The sequence below is a fragment of the Pecten maximus genome, chromosome 6, assembly GCF_902652985.1.
Source record: "Pecten maximus chromosome 6, xPecMax1.1, whole genome shotgun sequence".
Taxonomy (NCBI): domain Eukaryota; kingdom Metazoa; phylum Mollusca; class Bivalvia; order Pectinida; family Pectinidae; genus Pecten; species Pecten maximus.
The window spans coordinates 45,960,449-45,982,971 of record NC_047020.1 but is presented as its reverse complement, the minus strand read 5'-3'; the positions used below and the strand labels follow the sequence as shown (position 1 = coordinate 45,982,971).

At 37.5% G+C, this 22,523-nt stretch overlaps 2 protein-coding genes across 5 annotated transcripts in view; one reads left to right on the top strand and one right to left on the bottom strand.

Moving 5' to 3' along the window:
- Window positions 1-12,300, bottom strand: part of LOC117329891 (leucine--tRNA ligase, cytoplasmic-like) — a 68,839-nt gene extending 56,539 nt beyond the window's left edge. Inside the window, exons 1-9 of the mRNA XM_033888107.1 lie at window positions 12,188-12,300; window positions 11,332-11,526; window positions 10,696-10,783; window positions 10,458-10,538; window positions 6,231-6,365; window positions 5,441-5,602; window positions 5,206-5,318; window positions 3,661-3,724; window positions 1,558-1,625 (exon numbers count right to left, since the gene is read on the bottom strand). Of these exons, the coding sequence (XP_033743998.1) occupies window positions 1,558-1,625; window positions 3,661-3,724; window positions 5,206-5,318; window positions 5,441-5,602; window positions 6,231-6,365; window positions 10,458-10,538; window positions 10,696-10,783; window positions 11,332-11,498 (878 nt within the window). The 5' untranslated portion in view covers window positions 11,499-11,526; window positions 12,188-12,300. The remainder of the gene's footprint in view (window positions 1-1,557; window positions 1,626-3,660; window positions 3,725-5,205; window positions 5,319-5,440; window positions 5,603-6,230; window positions 6,366-10,457; window positions 10,539-10,695; window positions 10,784-11,331; window positions 11,527-12,187) is intronic.
- A 206-nt stretch (window positions 12,301-12,506) lies between these two features.
- Window positions 12,507-19,596, top strand: LOC117329892 (nudC domain-containing protein 2-like). 4 transcript variants are annotated; one of them, XM_033888110.1, is made up of 4 exons: window positions 12,507-12,731; window positions 15,013-15,061; window positions 15,340-15,491; window positions 16,526-16,805. In XM_033888110.1, exons 1-4 carry the CDS (start codon window positions 12,546-12,548, stop codon window positions 16,598-16,600), a joined length of 462 nt encoding a protein of 153 aa, XP_033744001.1. In that variant the 5' UTR covers window positions 12,507-12,545; the 3' UTR covers window positions 16,601-16,805. The 4 variants fall into 4 exon arrangements, 2 of the variants coding, with proteins under 2 accessions (XP_033744001.1, XP_033743999.1); XR_004533283.1 differs by lacking the exons at window positions 12,507-12,731; window positions 15,013-15,061 and adding an exon at window positions 18,457-19,596 and having other exon boundaries at window positions 15,341-15,491; window positions 16,526-18,198; XR_004533282.1 differs by lacking the exons at window positions 12,507-12,731; window positions 15,013-15,061 and adding an exon at window positions 18,265-19,596 and having other exon boundaries at window positions 15,341-15,491; window positions 16,526-18,198.
- Window positions 19,597-22,523: the final 2,927 nt, after the last annotated feature.

Sequence of the window (22,523 nt, the reverse complement as noted above, 5' to 3'; positions counted from 1 at the left end):
AACAGTTTGATACCATCAGATAAACAGTTTGATACCGTCAGATAAACAGCTTTATATAGTCAGATAAACAGTTTTATACCGTCAGATAAACAGTTTTATACTGTCAGATAAACAGTTTTATACCATCAGATAAACAGTTTATACTGTCAGATAAACAGTTTTATACCATCAGATAAACAGTTTTATATACTGTAAATCACTTTTATTCCGCGGGTACTTAATTTCGCGAACTCACCTAATTTGACTTATTCGCGAATACATAATTTCGCAAATTCTGATCTCAAAACGACTTTAAATTCGCGAATGATGTTAACAGGTCGGCGACATTTCCATGTTGGTAGCCATTTTGTTGATGAGAGTCATGTGACAGTACAAGAAAAGTCATGTGATTCAATCATGTGATATCGGTGTCTGGACATACTGAATTGTATTTACCGTACCTGTATACATGCTAAATGGCTTACAAAGGCGGTGTCAGACATTGAACAAAACCTACGGCTCATTAAGAATGCCTCGACGATGACAGGACTACAATAGGTTGTGAGTTAACGTACATTGTAATTAACGTACGTGTGTATACAGTGATACCTATGAACAGTTCTCGGGACAGTCTATTGCGAATGATTTATACTCCAGGCGATTATTTGCTCTGAATGTTTGAATTAAATAAATAATTTGTTTGATTTCAACTTTGTTATGGTAAATATCTTTTCGAGAATCAAGCGATGTGAAGTGTTATATATACATGAAACCTTACATAACTTACAACAGCGTGGGTAATAAAGTAGGACGTATTCCGGGTGACCATCCGGGATCCTCGGGACCGTACCTATTGTACTTAAATTAACACATGTAAAACGTCGTCTAGAAGTTAATTAAGTCCGAGTTCAACCACAATATCAGTGTTCAGTGGCGGTTTTTTGTGTGTGTGAAATTTTGGTGTTTTGTGATATAAAAACACACTCTGATATAAGTATATAATCTATCACTCTATCATTACTTTAACGGCGATGTTTGCTCACCAACTAAAGATTACGGTAGATTCAAAATGGACGCCACTTAGTATTTTTGTCATTCTTATACAAATATTCGCGAGGGATTTGAATTTGCGTTTGACTCTCCTCGCGAATTAACGCGAAAATAAATCCCACGCGAAATATAAGTGATTTACAGTAGTCAGATAAACAGTTTTATACTGTCAGATAAACAGTTTATACCGTCAGATAAACAGTTTTATACTGTCAGATAAACAGTTTGATACCGTCAGATAAACAGTTTTATTCTGTCAGATAAATAGTGTTATACTGTCAGATAAACAGTTTTATACCGTCAGATAAATAGTGTTATACTGTTAAATAAGCAGTCAGATAAACAGTTTTATACTGTCAGATAAACAGTTTTATACCGTCAGATAAACAATTTTTACGTTTTATATGTTCATTGCTAAAACTAAAATTCAACTAATATAATTTTTGTATAGACAGTGTTTTGCCAAAGTGTGTTATTTTTAAAAGAGGAAAAAAGATAAGATTTTTTGTGTAGTCATACAGTATTTACCTGAGTTTAGGAGGGAGGGGCTCCAACATCCGTATCTTAATAACTGTGTACTCTTGTGGCCCAACATTCTGAAACACACAATGGAATTAAAAACCTGGTATGTTTGTTGTTGCCGGTGTCTCACACGGAGACTGACAGTGGAACTTCGCTAACTTGAACTCAACAGGACCACGAGAAAACTTATATATCAGTGTTCGAATTAAGCGATTTTTTGGTGCCAAGTTGGTCAATATTTGTTAACATGATATGATCATTATAACTCTGTCACTCATTAGTTTAGTGTGAAGACTGGTCAATACATGTACATGTATATGTAATATTTCCTTCTGTCTCTCGTAGTTTTGTGGTTTTTTTGCTGAGATACAGTCACGATAGAGTTTCTTTCACTTTTTCATTTCAATGACGGTAGAATGTTCAAGGCAAAAGGGATAAAGATAAAACGGAAATCAACTGAATAACAATTATCAACGTCATATCAAATAGCCGTTTAAATTTAACACAAATTGTATGTAAAATACAACAGAACCATTACCTTCTATTAGACATATTAAATACTGTTTGATAGGCCTACTTACGTTTTACCGACAACCGTGCCATTTCCATGTGTATTAATTAGCACAGGAAGTTGGTACTGCGCATGTGCATATAAAATGTTACTGTTACTGAGTTGGCATGTTATCCGATTTAATAGACAGCGGTGACAGTTTATACAGACGTACTACTCTGAACACCTCAGAAGTAATTACGGTATTGTTTCAGTCGTTTAAAGATTTAATAGACAGCAGTGACAGTTTCATTTCTACACCTGTACAAACATCAGCCGAGTACCGATGTGTCAGACATTAGTTCCGCTTGAGCGAGCGGGTAGATGAATTGTTGACTGTAGTGTGTATTATTATTTGCGACCGTCTGATGTAAGTAAGTAAAGCAGTCCTTTTTATCACTGAGAGTTAATTGTTGTCATAAGATTCCAAAGAAAATTTGTTCAAATAATTTATTAAACACTTATAATAGCATATAATAATCGGTAGGTTTGTAGTGCCGATATCTTCAGTATTACAAATGGAAAAAATGTTGGCGTTTACCACCGATCGTTGTTAGACTCAAAAAGGATACTTCGATTTATTTGATAATTTGAAGTAGGAATTTTATTGTTGGGACCAAATTTTCAATTCTTATTATCAGATTTTTTTCGAGTTTTCCGAATTTGAGTTTTCCGAGTTATTTTTGCTAGGATAAAGAGCAAATTCGGTCGGGACTGAGGAAGTACTTCGGGTTAAGCAGGAATTCCAAGTTTTCCAAGTTTGAGCTAACAAAGTTCCACTGACTGTACATTACAATACCATAACACAATATCTTATAGAATTTGGGAAATAAAATTAAAGTGATTTTCTTACTGTAGTTCATCAATGTATTAAGATGGCTGCTTTCGAAGACACATGCACCAATGGGAAATCATAACACATGCACAAATGGGAATTCATGACACATGCACCAATGGGAAATCACAACACATGCACCAATGGGAAATCATAACACATGCATGCACCAATGGGAAATCATAACACATGCATGCACCAATGGGAAATCATAACACATGCATGCACCAATGGGAAATCATGACACATGCACCAATGGGAAATCATAACACATGCACCAATGGGAAATCATAACACATGCACCAATGGGAAATCACAACACATGCACCAATGGGAAATCATAACACATGCACCAATGGGAAATCATAACACATGCATGCACCAATGGGAAATCATAACACATGCATGCACCAATGGGAAATCATAACACATGCATGCACCAATGGGACATCACAACACATGCACAAATGGGAAATCACAACACATGCACCAATGGGAAATCACAACACATGCACCAATGGGAATTCATGCCACATGCACCAATGGGAAATCACAACACATGCACCAATGGGAAATCACAACACATGCACCAATGGGAAATCACATACTGCATCAAAGCTTTGTGTTGAAGATAATGAAACCAAGTTCTTCCCAAAAGGCATAAGGTTTGGGTGTAAAAATTGTAAAAAAAATCTAAAATGTACAGGTATTGTCATTAACTTACCTCCCCTTTACTCCTGTCATGGTCCATACAAGGCTGTCCATCTTTTGGGGAGTATATGGTGTATCTGTTAATTGAAGTAGATTTGTTGAAAACACAACCAAACAACTTTGACCACGGTTTGATGTGACGAAGTATTTTACGAATGACCACGGTTTGATGTGACAAAGTATTGTACCCGTGAACAAGGGTTGATGTGACAAAGTATTGTATGAGTGACCAAGGTTTGATGTGACAAAGTATTGTATTAGTGACTAGGGTTTGATGTGACAAAGTATTGTATGAGTGACCACGGTTTGATGTGACAAAGTATTGTACGCGTGACCACGGTTTGATGTGACAAAGTATTGTATTAGTGACCAGGGTTTGATGTGACAAAGTATTGTATGAGTGACCAAGGTTTGATGTGACAAGTATTGTATTAGTGACCAGGGTTTGATGTGACAAAGTAATGTATGAGTGACCACGGTTTGATGTGACAAGTATTGTACGAGTGACCACAGTTTGATGTGACAAAGTATTGTACGCGTGACCAGGGTTTGATGTGACAAATTTAGTACGAGTGACCAGGGTTTGATGCGACAAAGTTTGTATGAGTGACCAGGGTTTGATGTGACAAAGTATTGTACGCGTGACCAGGGTTTGATGTGACAAAGTATTGTATGAGTGACCAGGGTTTGATGTGACAAAGTATTGTACGCGTGACCAGGGTTTGATGTGACAAAGTTTTGTATGAGTGACCAGGGTTTGATGTGACAAAGTATTGTATGAGTGACCACGGTTTGATGTGACAAAGTATTGTATTAGTGATCAGGGTTTGATGTGACAAGTTTTGTATGAGTGACCAGGGTTTGATGTGACAAAGTATTGTATGAGTGACCACGGTTTGATGTGACAAAGTATTGTATTAGTGATCAGGGTTTGATGTGACAAGTTTTGTACGCGTGACCACGGTTTGATGTGACAAAGTATTGTATTAGTGACCAGGGTTTGATGTGACAAAGTATTGTATTAGTGACCAGGGTTTGATGTGACAAAGTATTGTAATGACCAGGGTTTGATGTGACAAGTATTGTATGAGTGACCAGGGTTTTATGTGACAAAGTATTGTACGCGTGACCACGGTTTGATGTGACAAAGTATTGTATTAGTGACCAGGGTTTGATGTGACAAAGTATTGTATGAGTGACCAAGGTTTGATGTGACAAAGTATTGTACGCGTGACCACGGTTTGATGTGACAAAGTATTGTATTAGTGATCAGGGCTTGATGTGACAAAGTATTGTACGCGTGACCACGGTTTGATGTGACAAAGTATTGTATTAGTGACCAGGGTTTGATGTGACAAAGTATTGTATGAGTGACCAGGGTTTGATGTGACAAAGTATTGTATGCGTGACCACGGTTTTATGTGACAAAGTATTGTATTAGTGACCAGGGTTTGATGTGACAAAGTATTGTATGAGTGACCAAGGTTTGATGTGACAAGTATTGTACAAATAACCCAGGCTGGAGGAGTTCCATCTGACCTCTAAATCAATGACCTACCTCTTGCCAAACTTAATCTTGTTTCTCTCCTTGAGCCTGTGGAACTGCCATCGTACAAATGAGTCATAGTATGGGTTCTCATCCGTGGTGATGAAGCTTCGCCTCCAGTCAACCTGTCAAATGACAGCAAATGTCTTTAAATGATGGAGAGGCGGCCATAACAAAAACTTACTAGAATGAAGAAGTCACATAAACTACTGGAGATGGTAAATCTGTTACCCCACAAGTGTTATACCTTAACTCCCATATGTTGTAGGTCCGTCTTTGTGAGAGGTGGGAAGTACTCCAGCCAGTGTAGTGAGTCTGCAAATTGTTTGATTTCCTCATCCGGTACACCGAGAGCTGCCATTATCTGCCACTGGTACTTGAGATTTCCAGTTTTAGCCACGGCCTTACTCTGTAGCAGAACAGTAACTGTTATAGGACACATCTATAAATACATCTGTATATTTACAACATGAACGTGGGGATCTCAACAATTTCAAAATTAAAAAATGTCTTTATAGCAATAACCTAAAATTGCTCCCTTTGCCCCGCCCCTCAGGCCCCTAGGGAGTCAGCCCTATCATTTGAATACATTTTTTTTGTAAATACCAGCCACCTTGGATGTTACCAATTAATGTCATACATTGCTTAGTTGTTCCAGAGAAGTCGTTAATATCAATTTTGCCAAATGGACCCCTTTTGGCTCTGCCCTCAGGCCCCGAGGGGTCAGTCCCATCATTTGTATAAATCAGAGCTCCACCCTTTTATAATATTTAATCAACACCCCATGATGATGCTACCATTCAAACTTTATTTAATTCCAATCAGCGACAATGAAGAAGTCCATTGTTGATGTCGGACGCCACAGTATGACATAAGCTCACCTTGGTCCTTTGGACCAGGTGAGGAAATAAGCGGGATATCATAATAATATGATAGATAGGCTTCACTGTATACAAAATTCTGCAATCTGTACGTGTGCAAACAGAATTTTGGAGATGATGAAATATTTCACATGGATTAAAACTCATTGTCTGCACCTTCTTCCCTTTAGATTTGTCTTTAATAATTGGTTCATCCTCCTGCGGTGTTTCTTCTTGTGTTTCTTCATCAACAGGGAACACTGGGGGACAGCCATATACCTCCATTTCTCTTTTGAGTTTGTCTGCACACGCCTGTAACAAGATGATAAAACTCACTGTAACAAGATGATCAAACTCACTGTAACAAGATGATAAACTCACTTTAACAAGATGATAAAACTCACTGTAACAAGATGATCAAACTCACTGTAACAAGATGATCAAACTCACTGTAACAAGATATACTGATAAAACTCACTGTAACAAGATGATAAAACTCACTGTAACAAGATGATAAAACTCACTGTAACAAGATGATCAAACTCACTGTAACAAGATGATAAACTCACTGTAACAAGATGATCAAACTCATTGTAACAAGATGATAAAACTCACTGTAACAAGATGATCAAACTCACTGTAACAAGATGATAAATTCACTGTAACAAGATGATAAAACTCACTGTAACAAGATGATCAAACTCACTGTAACAAGATGATAAACTCACTGTAACAAGATGATAAAACTCACTGTAACAAGATGATAAAACTCACTGTAACAAGATATACTGATAAAACTCACTGTAACAAGATGATAAACTCACTGTGACAAGATGATAAAACTCACTGTAACAAGATGATAAAACTCACTGTAACAAGATGATAAAACTCACTGTAACAAGATGTACTGATAAAACTCACTGTAACAAGATGATAAAACTCACTGTAACAAGATGTACTGATAAAACTCACTGTAACAAGATATACTGATAAAACTCACTGTAACAAGATATACTGATAAAACTCACTGTAACAAGATGTACTGATACAACTCACTGTAACAAGATGATAAAACTCACTGTAACAAGATGATAAAACTCACTGTAACAAGAAATACTGATAAAACTCACTGTAACAAGATGATCAAACTCCCTGTAACAAGATGATAAAACTCACTGTAAAAAGATATACTGATAAAACTCACTGTAACAAGATGTACTGATCAAACTCACTGTAACAAGATGATTAAACTCACTGTAACAAGATGTACTGATCAAACTCACTGTAACAAGATATACTGATAAAACTCACTGTAACAAGATGTACTGATAAAACTCACTGTAACAAGATGTACTGATAAAACTCACTGTAAAAAGATGTACTGATAAAACTCACTGTAACAAGATGATAAAACTCACTGTAACAAGATGATAAAACTCACTGTAACAAGAAATACTGATAAAACTCACTGTAACAAGATGATAAAACTCACTGTAACAAGATATACTGATAAAACTCACTGTAACAAGATGTACTGATCAAACTCACTGTAACAAGATGATAAAACTCACTGTAACAAGATGTACTGATAAAACTCACTATAACAAGATGTACTGATAAAACTCACTGTAACAAGATGATAAAACGCACTGTAACAAGATGATAAAACGCACTGTAACAAGATGATAAAACTCACTGTAACAAGATGATAAAACTCACTGTAACAAGATGTACTGATAAAACGCACTGTAACAAGATGTACTGATAAAACTCACTGTAACAAGATGTACTGATAAAACTCACTGTAACAAGATGATAAAACTCACTGTAACAAGAAATACTGATCAAACTCACTGTAACAAGATGATAAAACTCCCTGTAACAAGATGATAAACTCACTGTAACAAGATATACTGATAAAACTCACTGTAACAAGATGATAAAACTCACTGTAACAAGATGATAAAACGCACTGTAACAAGATGTACTGATAAAACTCACTGTAACAAGATATACTGATAAAACTCACTGTAACAAGATGTACTGATGAAACTCACTGTAACAAGATGATAAAACGCACTGTAACAAGATGTACTGATAAAACTCACTGTAACAAGATGATAAAACTCACTGTAACAAGATATACTGATAAAACTCACTGTAACAAGATGTACTGATCAAACTCACTGTAACAAGATGATAAAACTCACTGTAACAAGATGTACTGATAAAACTCACTGTAACAAGATGTACTGATAAAACTCACTGTAACAAGATGATAAAACTCACTGTAACAAGATGATAAAACTCACTGTAACAAGATATACTGATAAAACTCCCTGTAACAAGATGATAAAACTCACTGTAACAAGATATACTGATAAAACTCACTGTAACAAGATGATAAAACTCACTGTAACAAGATGATAAAACGCACTGTAACAAGATGTACTGATAAAACTCACTGTAACAAGATATACTGATAAAACTCACTGTAACAAGATGTACTGATGAAACTCACTGTAACAAGATGATAAAACGCACTGTAACAAGATGTACTGATAAAACTCACTGTAACAAGATATACTGATAAAACTCACTGTAACAAGATGTACTGATAAAACTCACTGTAACAAGATATACTGATAAAACTCACTGTAACAAGATGATAAAACTCACTGTAACAAGATGATAAAACTCACTGTAACAAGATGTACTGATAAAACTCACTGTAACAAGATGTACTGATAAAACCACTACTGACCACTCTGTACCTACTCACCACTACTGACCACACTGTACCTACCCACCACTACTGACCACTCTGTACCTACCCACCGCTACTGACCACACTGTACCTACCCACCACTACTGACCACACTGTACCTACCCACCACTACTGACCACCCTGTACCTACCCACCACTACTGACCACTCTGTACCTACCCACCACTACTGACCACACTGTACCTACCCACCACTACTGACCACACTGTACCTACCCACCACTACTGACCACACTGTACCTACCCACCACTACTGACCACTGTACCTACCCACCACTACTGACCACACTGTACCTACCCACCACTACTGACTACACTGTACCTACCCACCACTACTGACCACACTGTACCTACCCACCACTACTGACCACACTGTACCTACCCACCGCTACTGACCACACTGTACCTACCCACCACTACTGACCACACTGTACCTACCCACCACTACTGACCCCCCTGTACCTACCCACCACTACTGACCACCCTGTACCTACCCACCACTACTGACCACACTGTACCTACCCACCACTACTGACCACCCTGTACCTACCCACCACTACTGACCACACTGTACCTACCCACTACTACTGACCACACTGTACCTACCCACCACTACTGACCACCCTGTACCTACCCACCACTACTGACCACACTGTACCTACCCACTACTACTGACCACACTGTACCTACCCACCACTACTGACCACACTGTACCTACCCACACTGTACCTACCCACCACTACTGACCACACTGTACCTACCCACCACTACTGACCACACTGTACCTACCCACCACTACTGACCACCCTGTACCTACCCACCACTACTGACCACACTGTACCTACCCACCACTACTGACTACCTGTACCTACCCACCACTACTGACCACCCTGTACCTACCCACCACTACTGACTACACTGTACCTACCAACCACTACTGACCACACTGTACCTACCCACCACTACTGACCACACTGTACCTACCCACCGCTACTGACCACACTGTACCTACCCACACTGTACCTACCCACCACTACTTACATGGTCCATGTGGGCGACACTTACATGGTCCATGTGGACGACACTTACATGGTCCATGTGGACGACACTTACATGGTCCATGTGGACGACACTTACATGGTCCATGTGGACGACACTTACATGGTCCATGTGGACGACACTTACATGGTCCATGTGGACGACACTTACATGGTCCATGTGGACGACACTTACATGGTCCATGTGGGCGACACTTACATGGTCCATGTGGACGACACTTACATGGTCCATGTGGGCGACACTTACATGGTCCATGTGGACGACACTTACATTGTCGATGCTGACGACACTTACATGGTCCATGTGGACGACACTTACATTGTCGATGCTGACGACACTTACATGGTCCATGTGGGCGACACTTACATGGTCCATGTGGACGACACTTACATGGTCCATGTGGACGACACTTACATTGTCGCTGCTGACGACACATGGTCGATGTGGATGACACATGGTCGATGTGGACGACACTTACATGGTTGATCGTCCAAATTTAATCAGTCGATGGTTGATGTAGTATGAAATGTGATAAAAAGTGCCAGAATGAATACTTTACCTTAATTGGCATTCCAGTACAGTGGAGGCCAAATGGAAACAGGCATTTCTTCCCTTGCATACGCTCATATCCGACAGCAAACTGGAAATATAACAGTGTATCTGTCAGTTCTGAGACTGGAGGGCACCCACCATTATGTGATCTTTTGTTCTATTTAACTTTAATTTGCTATATCAACAAAATATCGGTACTTTCCTTGTTCTAACAAGGCCCAAAATGGATAATGCAGTATTTGTACCTCACACTTTGACAGGGAAAAGGTATGTCCCAGATGAAGACGTCCATTCATGTAAGGGAATGGAAAGGTCACCACATACTTCGGCTTTCTAAAACAGTGAAACACATCAATATGTTACTAATATAATTCAGCTTGACAGAGAAAAACAATAAACAAGAGGCCCATAGGGCTTGCATCGCTCACCTGGATATTTCAGTAATTATGGCAAAATAATCTAATTCAAGTTATACCACTAGTCCAGGTATTTCAAGTATTTTCCTAATTTTAAACTGTCTTTCCTATTAATGGCTCAAACTACAGGTGGACCAAATCCTGTTATTCTTGAAAAAGAAAAAGGTTTCTAAAGTTTTTCTTTTTTTTTGCTATATTTTCCCCTATTGGGTTCCCTTTGGCCCCTGGGGGGACAGAGTCAATATTTATACAAACACTGTTCCCCACTGAGAATGTTTCTGACCAATTTAGTTAAAATTAGTTAATTAAGTAGATTAAGACTAGTAACGATTTAAAGAAGATGTTAAATGAAATTGTTGGCATAAGCTCATGATCACTGGACCTTCGATTCAGGTGAACTAAAAATCATAAAAGTTTTATGATGTCTGAGCTAAAGGGTTGAACCCACTATGTAGGTGTACTTACTTGGCTTCAGGACTGCCAGGAACAGGTGCATCCTCTTCAAAAATGCGCTCTTTCCTCCACCTTTCCTGCACTTGTTTTTCAATTTGCCGGATTTCATCAAGCTTTGCAGTGCTCTTCCTTTCCACTTGGACCTCTGAAGCCTTACCGGCACCATCTTTGCTATCCATGTCAACTTCTAGCAATTTCTTACTTCAACTGTATGAACCAAAGAAAACCCAACCTAAACATTTTTATCAAATATTTACCACCTACAGTTGGAAGGTGAGGGTGTAATATTGGTGGTTCAGTTATAAATATACAATTGTAAATGTCTAGATCAGACCCTTGTTACTATATATACTTTGGTTTGGTTTGTTTTTGTTTAACGTCCTATTAACAGCCACTCGGAGTCATTTAAGGACGTGCCAGGTTTTGGAGGTGGAGGAAAGCCGGAGTACCCGGAGAAAAACCACCGGCCTACGGTTAGTACTTATCTTCAGTATTGAAGGCAAACCAGTAATATATACAGTAGACATGGTGTCAGGGTCAGAGGAAACTTGGACTAAGACGATTACAGTATGTGTTAATATGAAAGGTTCTGATATGAGTTTATCCTATTTATAACTGCTTCACGACTTATCAATTGGTTCAGAGAGTCTCCCAAATCTAACTGAAGAGTTCAATGACAACTTGACAAGTAACAAAACATACTGTTTACAGGGACCTAAGTCCTAACCGTTATACGGACTGTTTCTACAGTACAGGGGGGGGGGGGGGGGGGGGGGGGGATCAGACTACTTGACTGTAGGTACCGAACCTTAATTCAGTCGACACCGACTGAAGTCCATTGGAAAGAATTCATCATCACGATACTCACCCTGTCATCACAATGTATTTCACTCAAATATAATCGCAGGAACGAGTGATACAACGTGATGCAACTGTTTGATGTGTTGAGTCCACATGTACACCACAACGAGGTTTAATGTCGTAAAATTTCGCCGTGTTATTCATATAGTTCATAGAGTATCATTGTTTTTAGCTTTTAGGTATACCTGCTATTTTCTATCTAATAAATCATTATCTGTAACAATAGGCTTAGTAGATCACATTTTATATCCAATAAATATGTCGCAAATTGTAGCATATGATCTCATTCACAAGAATGATTTACATCAAGCTGTTTCTATCGTTCGTTCAAGCGTAGTATACACTATGGTTTCGTCGATCATGCCATGGCCAATTTTGACGAGCGAAGTGGTATCATCCCCTCGATAACAGACTGGGGACAATGGTGGCAAACCATTGAAGAAGTTTTCGTTGAAATAACGTTACCCAATGGGACGTCTGTCAAAGAAATCAAATGTACAATCAAACCAAAACATATAAAAGTTGAAGTCAAGTCCAAAGTAATCATCGAGGTAATTCAACAATATTTTGTCTGAAACTACAATGCAGTTATTAATATAATTTTAGGCATGGCCTATGTGAGAGCGCAGCAATCCCGGTGCCCATGGAATTCGAGAAACAAGCACACATAATCTAGTGTACTAGAATAGTAAATCCCACGTTACAAAATGAATATATTGCCAACAGATCTATACACTGGTTTGTAATAAAGTATATATCAACAAGAATTATGATTTAGATAACTTACTACAAAAACTAATCGTAGAATAAGTCTTAAAATAGACTGATTAAGCGATGACAAGGTGACGGGACAGCAGATCTCGCAGTAGTCCGAATTTTCTGACGATCTTACTACGTAGATACAGCTTGAAAGGCGATATTACATCAGAACCCTTCGGATTAATCTCGCAGATGAGCAGCAGACGACAACAAAAAAATTCGGAAGTCCTCTTTATTTTATGTGCTATATTTGGTAAACTTGTATGCAACTCGAACGGACCGGAGCTGCACTCGTAAAACACCGGAAATATTTTCGTTGAAAATTATACCGTTACGTTTTGAATATAAAAAATTAAGAACTTGTTGGTGATAAATTTTATTAACAAATTCTAACTAGTGTGAAGTCAAACATTTGCATATTTTGAAAATCTTGATATTTTGTAATCTCCCGAGAATGTGACTTTGAATACAGTCTTGCGCAACACTGGATCTTGTCGTGACTTCCTGTTTCCGGTTACTGAGAAAGTTTTTGAACTCTAAGTATATTGGGGGAAAAGGGGGGGTTTCCGAGACATCTCTACCATTAAGTTCGCTACGCGAACGGGCTTCGCCCGTTCGAGCTACGCTCTCTATTAATTCAGGGCCGTCAAAACAGTGATATTTTACAAGCCTATAAATTCCTACTAATTTAACAGAAGTCACTTGTGCCGAGCACAGCCACAGGTACTTGTGGACATGGTTATGATGATTATATTAAAATGTTGCATTATAGATGAGTATATTATTGTTTTACAATCGCATGCTTCATTTAAAAAAAAATTGTTCCTTGGCGTTGTCAAGTTGATGTGGGGTACCCTCACAAAGAGACGACGCATGAATAATGTTACTAATCCCTGCACTTTTTAACACTATTAATTTGTTGATGATTTTTATTTTATTTTTCTTAGCTAGTATAAAGTGCAATAAAACGGGAAAAAAAATTGATGGTAATTTTCCCGTTAAATATATGATAAATTTAACTTGTGAAATATATGTTATATTCAATGGGAAACTATTCAATATTCTCTTATATACTTATAAAGTTTTTGTAAACAATTGACATTATATTAAAATAAAAACATACATAACAATCTCTAATGTAACACGTTTTGAAACGTAAAAAAAAAATCAGACAAAGGGTTAGTAGACAGGACTAGCCATCACCATTAAATGGAAGTTTTAACATTATAAACACTGTGTGTGTCAAAGTGCTGGAACAGAAACAATGTACAGATCCGAGGCAGACACAGGCAAATTTGTCAAATTCAGAAATGTTGTAACTTGTAAATATCTTGACACGATTTGTTTTTATGTTCAAATATATTTATTCAGTACCCCAATAAGGCCCCATTCTTCATATACAAACATGTCAAAAAATAAGAAAAAGTTGTTTAAATCAGACATTTTTATTAATATCATCATACCCAATATTGGAGCATGTAGACAGGGATGTGATGTTTCCACAATAATAATAGCTATTATAGGTGTTCCGGCTATGTAAGTCGACTGATCTATCACTATGTATTTTGTATACTTAAAAATAAAGTCTAATTTTCTGTAACATTATTTATCCATCATGTATGAAAAGAATCAGAGTAGCTAAAATATATCCAGATTAATAACAAACTTAAGGGTCATAAGGCGCATTGGAATTTTTTCAGTTAATGATTTACATTTGTACAGTATTTCCAGATAAGAGTATATGTGGACTTCCAGTAATTTCATTTAACAAACAATTATTGCAGGATAATTTTGTATAGGACCACTTGCATACGTGAGTTAAACTCACACATATGTCTTTCACCAGCCAGCAAGCGTTACCTGTCATAGGCCTAAGTGAAACTAACAAGATGAATATAGGCTCCATACATACGGGGTTATCAAGACATATTCTCCAAAATCGGGAGAATACCCTATGTTTTATCTATACGATCGGGTGACAGGGCAGGGAGTCTGGAATCGGGAAATTCCCGACTAAATCGGGAAAGTTGGCAAGTATGGAGTTTGTTTTTATTTTTATTTCTTTTGTTCCAGGGAACATTATTCTCGGTTATCCATGCTGAAGATTCTATTTGGACATTTGGTAAGAAATACATATGTATATTTACATGTATATGTAAAGAAATAGTAAATTAATGCCCCCTTTTCAACCCTGTGACACTCAGCATTCCTGTGGACACAATTAGGTTTACATTGGTCTCGACCCTGTGACTGAGCACTCTGACAAAACTTAAGACAGATGAGAAATACCGAGGTCTTGTGTTCTGTTTTAGAAACTATATTTTTAATGTACATTATTTTGATTTTGTTTTTAATCCCATAAAAATTCATCTATGAAATGTTCGTTTTATCTTTTTGTAGAGGACAAGAAGTTTTTGAGAATATGTCTAGTGAAAGGAGTAGCTACTGCAAAAAACTGCTGGAGATCCCTGTTAATGGACAGTTATGTTGTTGATCCGTTCACCTTTGATCAGATGGAAAAGAAACTGACACTGCAAAGATTTCAGTTAGAAGTAAGTAGTTTCATCTGACATCAAAAGCAAAATTAAGTGTATGACGTAGTATTCTGCCTAAAACAAAACTCAGTGTAACAATATTCTACCTATTGAAGACCTTGTACTTCTTAAACTAACATCCCTGACATAGGTAAATATATTGCTTAAGACATTTGATATCCCCATGTAAAATTTTGTAAGCGAGAACAGCTTTTCTAAAATAAAATTAATCTTCAATTGGCAGCCACTTTAACTGTGTTTTGAACTGTGAAATGGAGTGTGTGCTAAGAGGTAGATCTAAAAATAGTTCTTTACATTTTTTGATGAAATTCGTTCTGGAGCATTATTGGGCAAAGGAGATCAAACGTTGTATAAAAGGAGGATTTGGCTCCCCTTGGGGCAGGAGTAGTGGGGCCCAATAAGAAATTGAGGTAAAACCGTAAATTCTTTAAATCACTACTAGTCCTGAACACCTGAATTGATTTTGATAAAATTCATTCTGGAGCTTTATTGGGCAAAGGAGATCTAATTGCATTTAGTCATAAAGTACTGAATGGATTTGAAACAAATTTGGTCAGAAACAGGGAGCGGAACAGATTTTTCATGAAAGGTCACTCTGACTCCCCTAGAGACAGAGGGGCAGGGCCCAATAGGGGAAATAGAGGTAGGTCATTTTAATCACTACTTATCACAAAGTTCTGAAATGGATTTTTACCAAATTTGGTCAGAAACATTTTTAGGGAAAGAGGAACAGATTTGGCATAAATGGTGACTGATATAAAAAATACTTTTCCTTTTTCTAGAATAACAGGATTTGGTCCACCTGTAGTTTGGGAGAGGCAGTTCAGAAGTAGAAAAATATGTGAAATATAATATAACTTAAGAGTATTTTGCCATGATTACTGAAATATCCAGGTGAACGATGCAGGCTCTCTGGGCCTCTTGTGTTTAAAGAGTTTCGAGGACTAGCTATATATTTGTTCTGTAGTAGTCAATTGGCCCCTGAAATCAATATTGTTTTGATTTTTCATTTCTGGTTGTTTTCATTTCAGAATCCAGGACTTGACTTCAGTGGAGCGACTCTGGATGGTAATTACCACGGAGGAGGTCCGGAGCTGCCATCCTAAAATCTACTGCCACATTTGTTTAATCATTATCACATACAAAAACGTACATTCTTGTACTTCAAACGTTGATGCAAATGTTCAGTGTCTTTGTGGGGAAATAAAAACAATTGTACTCTCAATATGGATGAGGAAGAAATCCGAATGAAGCTGAAGTGTGGCGGGTGTAAGGACATGGTGTTAGAGCCATATATTGTCTGTGTGGATTGTAGGCCTGCCCAGGTACAACTTTGTCTCCAGTGTTTCTCCAAAGGTGTAGAGTTTGGCTCACATCAAAGTGATCATGCTTATACAATCCTCAGAAATGATTTCACATTGTTTGAAAATAACTGGACAGCTTCAGAGGAAACAGTATTGTTGGAAACTTTATCAGATTGTGGTTATGGGAATTGGTCAGATGCAGCTCAGAGACTGCGAACCAAAAACAAGGAGGAATGTAAACGCCACTACAACACAAGTTACATCAACGGTCCTATACCTGACCTCCCACAGTTCCGGGACTGGAACCAACACGTTTATCCCCAACCTCTCGTCTATAAGTTGTGTGACGATCCACCGCGATTCCCCGATACCTCCGTAGTACAACAGGAGATGGGGGGATATATGGCGGCTCGTGGAGATTTTAACATTGAATATGACAATTTCCAGGAGTTGGAAATCCAGTCGATATCATTTGATGAAGAGGAGGAGACCGACGAGTTGGAGGAGAGACTGAAGTTGGCCGTGATGGATGTGTATCTACATTGTTTAAAACAGAGAGGAAAGCGGAAAATGATTGTAAGAAAATACGGTCTGATTAATCTGTCAAAAGTTCAGGCGAGCAACCGACTGTATGTCCATAACATCACAGATCTGGTAGATAAGCTAAGAGTGTTTGTACCTCTTCAATCACCAATTGAATATGACAAGTTTATTAAGGGTATACATGTAGAGAAGGAATTACGTCTACAAATCAGACGGTTACAAGAATGTCGGCAAAATGGTATCATCCGCATGAGAAACACGAATATTTACAAGACCTTGAAGAAACGGCGCCAGGCAACAAAGGCACAAACCAATCTGCTGAGTGAAATTCTGGTGCACATGAATGATAACAAAGCTTGTCAGACTTGGTTACAGAGACAAGTCGTGTTGAACACCATATCTAAAGGTGTGGCTGCCCCCCTTCCCATGATTCCACGGCGCTCAGCACCACCTCTCGACATCATTGGTCTGCCAGGGTATGACAAACTGACGGACTCTGAGAGGGAGATGTGTGCCGGTATCAGACTTGTTCCCGACGCGTACCTAGAATTCCGAGCTGTAATGACAGCGGAGTGCGCTAAAGCTGGAAGCCTAAAACTTAGTCAGGCACGGAATATGATCAAGATTGATGTCAACAAAACAAGGAGAATTTACGACTTTTTGTTGTCTGAGGGTCATATCAACAAAGATCCACTATAACTCACCACAGGAAGGTTTTACGGCCACGTTAACAAAGACCCACTATAACTCACCACAGGAAGGTTTTACGGCCACGTTAACAAAGACCCACTATAACTCACCACAGGAAGGTTTTACGGCCACGTTAACAATGAGCCACTATAACTCACCACAGGAAGGTTTTACGGCCACGTTAACAATGATGGCCACGTTAACAAAGACCCACTATAACTCACCACAGGAAGGTTTTACGGCCACGTTAACAATGAGCCACTATAACTCACCACAGGAAGGTTTTACGGCCACGTTAACAATGAGCCACTATAACTCACCACAGGAAGGTTTTATGGCCACGTTAACAAAGACCCACTATAACTCACCACAGGAAGGTTTTACGGCCACGTTAACAATGAGCCACTTTAACTCACCACAGGAAGGTTTTACGGCCACGTTAACAATGATCCACTATAACTCACCACAGGAAGGTTTTACGGCCACGTTAACAATGAGCCACTATAACTCACCACAGGAAGGTTTTACGGCCACGTTAACAATGATCCACTATAACTCACCACAGGAAGGTTTTACGGCCACGTTAACAAAGACCCACTATAAGTCACCACAGGAAGGTTTTACGGCCACGTTAACAATGACCCACTATAACTCACCACAGGAAGGTTTTACGGCCACGTTAACAATGAGCCACTATAACTCACCACAGGAAGGTTTTACGGCCACGTTAACAATGAGCCACTATAACTCACCACAGGAAGGTTTTACGGCCACGTTAACAATGATCCAATTTACAGATACATGTATAAGGATTTTCATACAGTGTAATTTCAGATTTTTTTTCCCTCAGAGCCGATTTCTGTGTTGATTTATTATAATACATGTATTCAACTCTTAACAGTAAAACTTTTTTTTTAAATTTTGTGTTGACTGATGAAGGGTACATATAAATAAATATCGACTGTTAAATAAAAAAAGAAATGATCAAAACAACTTAAAGGCTTACAGTTAATGTATGTATGTATATGGTCTATAATGAAGAGGTTTGATATACACAATAGTGTCTAAACAGCTTATTAATGTACCATATGTTTTATTGGGTATATCCCATGCTCGGGAATAATCGTGTCCCCACCCCCAATGCGCTTATCCCATGGTGCCTACGTAAACTTTTCCCCTTTAAAATATTTCTCAATAACCAAGAGGCCCAGAAACCAGTTATTATTATTGGTATTGGGTCTTTAGCATGCTGGGGTGAATGGCTACCAAATTTGTTCAAATGAATGACCTTGACCTACATTAAAGATCACAGGGATGAAATTTTTAAAATCTTTAAACAAAAATTTCTCTATAACCAGAGACTGGGCCAGTAGTATGCTGAAATGAAGGACTACAAAATTTATTTTAAAACAAATAAGCAATAAGCTAGCATCCCCTATAGCTGCTTTTGTCCATTTTCAGCACACTCAGTATTTATACCACCGCAGTATACCAGTACAGTGATGATGTGTCTGTAAACTTCAGTTTGGTGTCAGATTTATATGTAATAAATATTGTACCAACAATGTCATTTTTCATTTGTTTATGTTTTGATATATTGGATGGAAATATGGGACGTATGGAATGAATACAAACTTTAGGTTGTAATTTAACAATGATTACAATGGAGGTCGTGTCCATACCACAATGTAATATGTTGGCCATGATCCCTGGTGAGTGCAATGAGGTTGCTTCATCATACAATTTGGTCCTCTTCAATGCTGACTATAGACTGTATCTATACATCTGTACAATTGTATCTATACATCTGTACAATTGTATCTATACATCTGTACAATTGTATCTATACATCTGTACCACTGTATCTATACATCTGTCTACAATTGTATCTATACATCTGTACAACTGTATCTATACATCTGTACAACTGTATCTATACATCTGTACAACTGTATCTATACATCTGTACAACTGTATCTATACATCTGTCTACAATTGTATCTATACATCTGTACAATTGTATCTGTACAACTGTATCTATACATCTGTACAATTGTATCTATACATCTGTACAACTGTATCTATACATCTGTACAATTGTATCTATACATCTGTACAACTGTATCTATACATCTGTACAATTGTATCTATACATCTGTACAACTGTATCTATACATCTGTACAATTGTATCTATACATCTGTACATTATCTGTACAATTGTATCTATACATCGTCCACTGTATCTATACATCTGTACAATTGTATCTATACATCTGTACAACTGTATCTATACATCTGTACAATTGTATCTATACATCTGTACCACTGTATCTATACATCTGTACAATTGTATCTATACATCTGTACAATTGTATCTATACATCTGTACAATTGTATCTATACATCTGTACAATTGTATCTATACATCTGTACAATTGTATCTATACATCTGTACAATTGTATCTATACATCTGTACAATTGTATCTATACATCTGTACAATTGTATCTATACATCTGTACAATTGTATCTATACATCTGTACAATTGTATCTATACATCTGTACAATTGTATTATACATCTGTACAATTGTATCTATACATCTGTACAATTGTATCTATACATCTGTACAATTGTATCTATACATCTGTACAATTGTATCTATACATCTGTACAATTGTATCTATACATCTGTACAATTGTATCTATACATCTGTACAATTGTATCTATACATCTGTCTACAACTGTATCTATACATCTGTACAGTTGTATCTATACATCTGTACAATTGTATCTATACATCTGTACAATTGTATCTATACATCTGTACAATTGTATCTATACATCTGTACAATTGTATCTATACATCTGTCTACAACTGTATCTATACATCTGTACAGTTGTATCTATACATCTGTACAATTGTATCTATACATCTGTACAACTGTATCTATACATCTGTCTACAATTGTATCTATACATCTGTACAATTGTATCTATACATCTGTACAATTGTATCTATACATGTCTACAATTGTATCTATACATCTGTACAATTGTATCTATGCATCTGTCTACAATTGTATCTGTACATCTGTACAATTGTATCTATACATCTGTACAATTGTATCTATACATCTGTACAATTGTATCTATACATCTGTCTACAACTGTATCTATACATCTGTACAATTGTATCTATACATCTGTACAATTGTATCTATACATCTGTACAATTGTATCTATACATCTGTACAATTGTATCTATACATCTGTACAATTGTATCTATACATCTGTCTACAACTGTATCTATACATCTGTACAGTTGTATCTATACATCTGTACAATTGTATCTATACATCTGTACAACTGTATCTATACATCTGTCTACAATTGTATCTATACATCTGTACAATTGTATCTATACATCTGTACAATTGTATCTATACATGTCTACAATTGTATATATACATCTGTACAACTGTATCTATACATCTGTACAATTGTATTATACATCTGTACAATTGTATCTATACATCTGTACAATTGTATCTATACATCTGTCTACAATTGTATCTATACATCTGTACAACTGTATCTATACATCTGTACAACTATCTGTACAATTGTATCTATACATCTGTACAATTGTATCTATACATCTGTACAATTGTATCTATACATCTGTACAATTGTATCTATACATCTGTACAATTGTATCTATACATCTGTACAATTGTATCTATACATCTGTACAATTGTATCTGTACCCTGTATACCGTATATTTAGGATTCTGTTGATAAAATGTCAGTTGACAATATAGATACAAATTAAACTTGTTAGTAAGAATGATTATAATCCATATACACATGTGGTAGATGCATTATTGATTTAAGAATAACAGAGTTTTTCAGTGGTTTCGCTTTCAATACCACACAACCAACCATGTAGTGATAGCCATAGAAACAAAAATCATTATTCAAATCATTTCTATAAGCAAAGAAAAAACAAACACAGAAAATATCATCACAAACTCATTAATTCCCTCCAAGTTAGGCACAGGTAACTTGAGTAATGGAAATTAGAATTTTGATCAAACACCTTTCTGTCAATTAAGAATATTTGATTCTAGAAAATTCAGTTCTGAAGGAGATATTGTGATAAGTTTTATGTAATATGTCTGGCCCCTCATGACACATGGGGGAGTTGGGCTGGCCCCTCATGACACATGGGGGAGTTGGCTGGCCCCTCATGACACATGGGGGAGTTGGCTGGCCCCTCATGACACATGGGAGAGTTTGACTGGCCCCTCATGACACATGGGGAGTTGGGCTGGCCCCTCATGACACATGGGGGAGTTGACTGGCCCCTCATACAGGACACATGGGGGAGTTGGGCTGGCCCCTCATGACACATTGGGGAGTTAGGCTGGTCCCTCATACAGGACACATGGGGGAGTTGGGCTGGCCCCTCATACAGGACACATGGG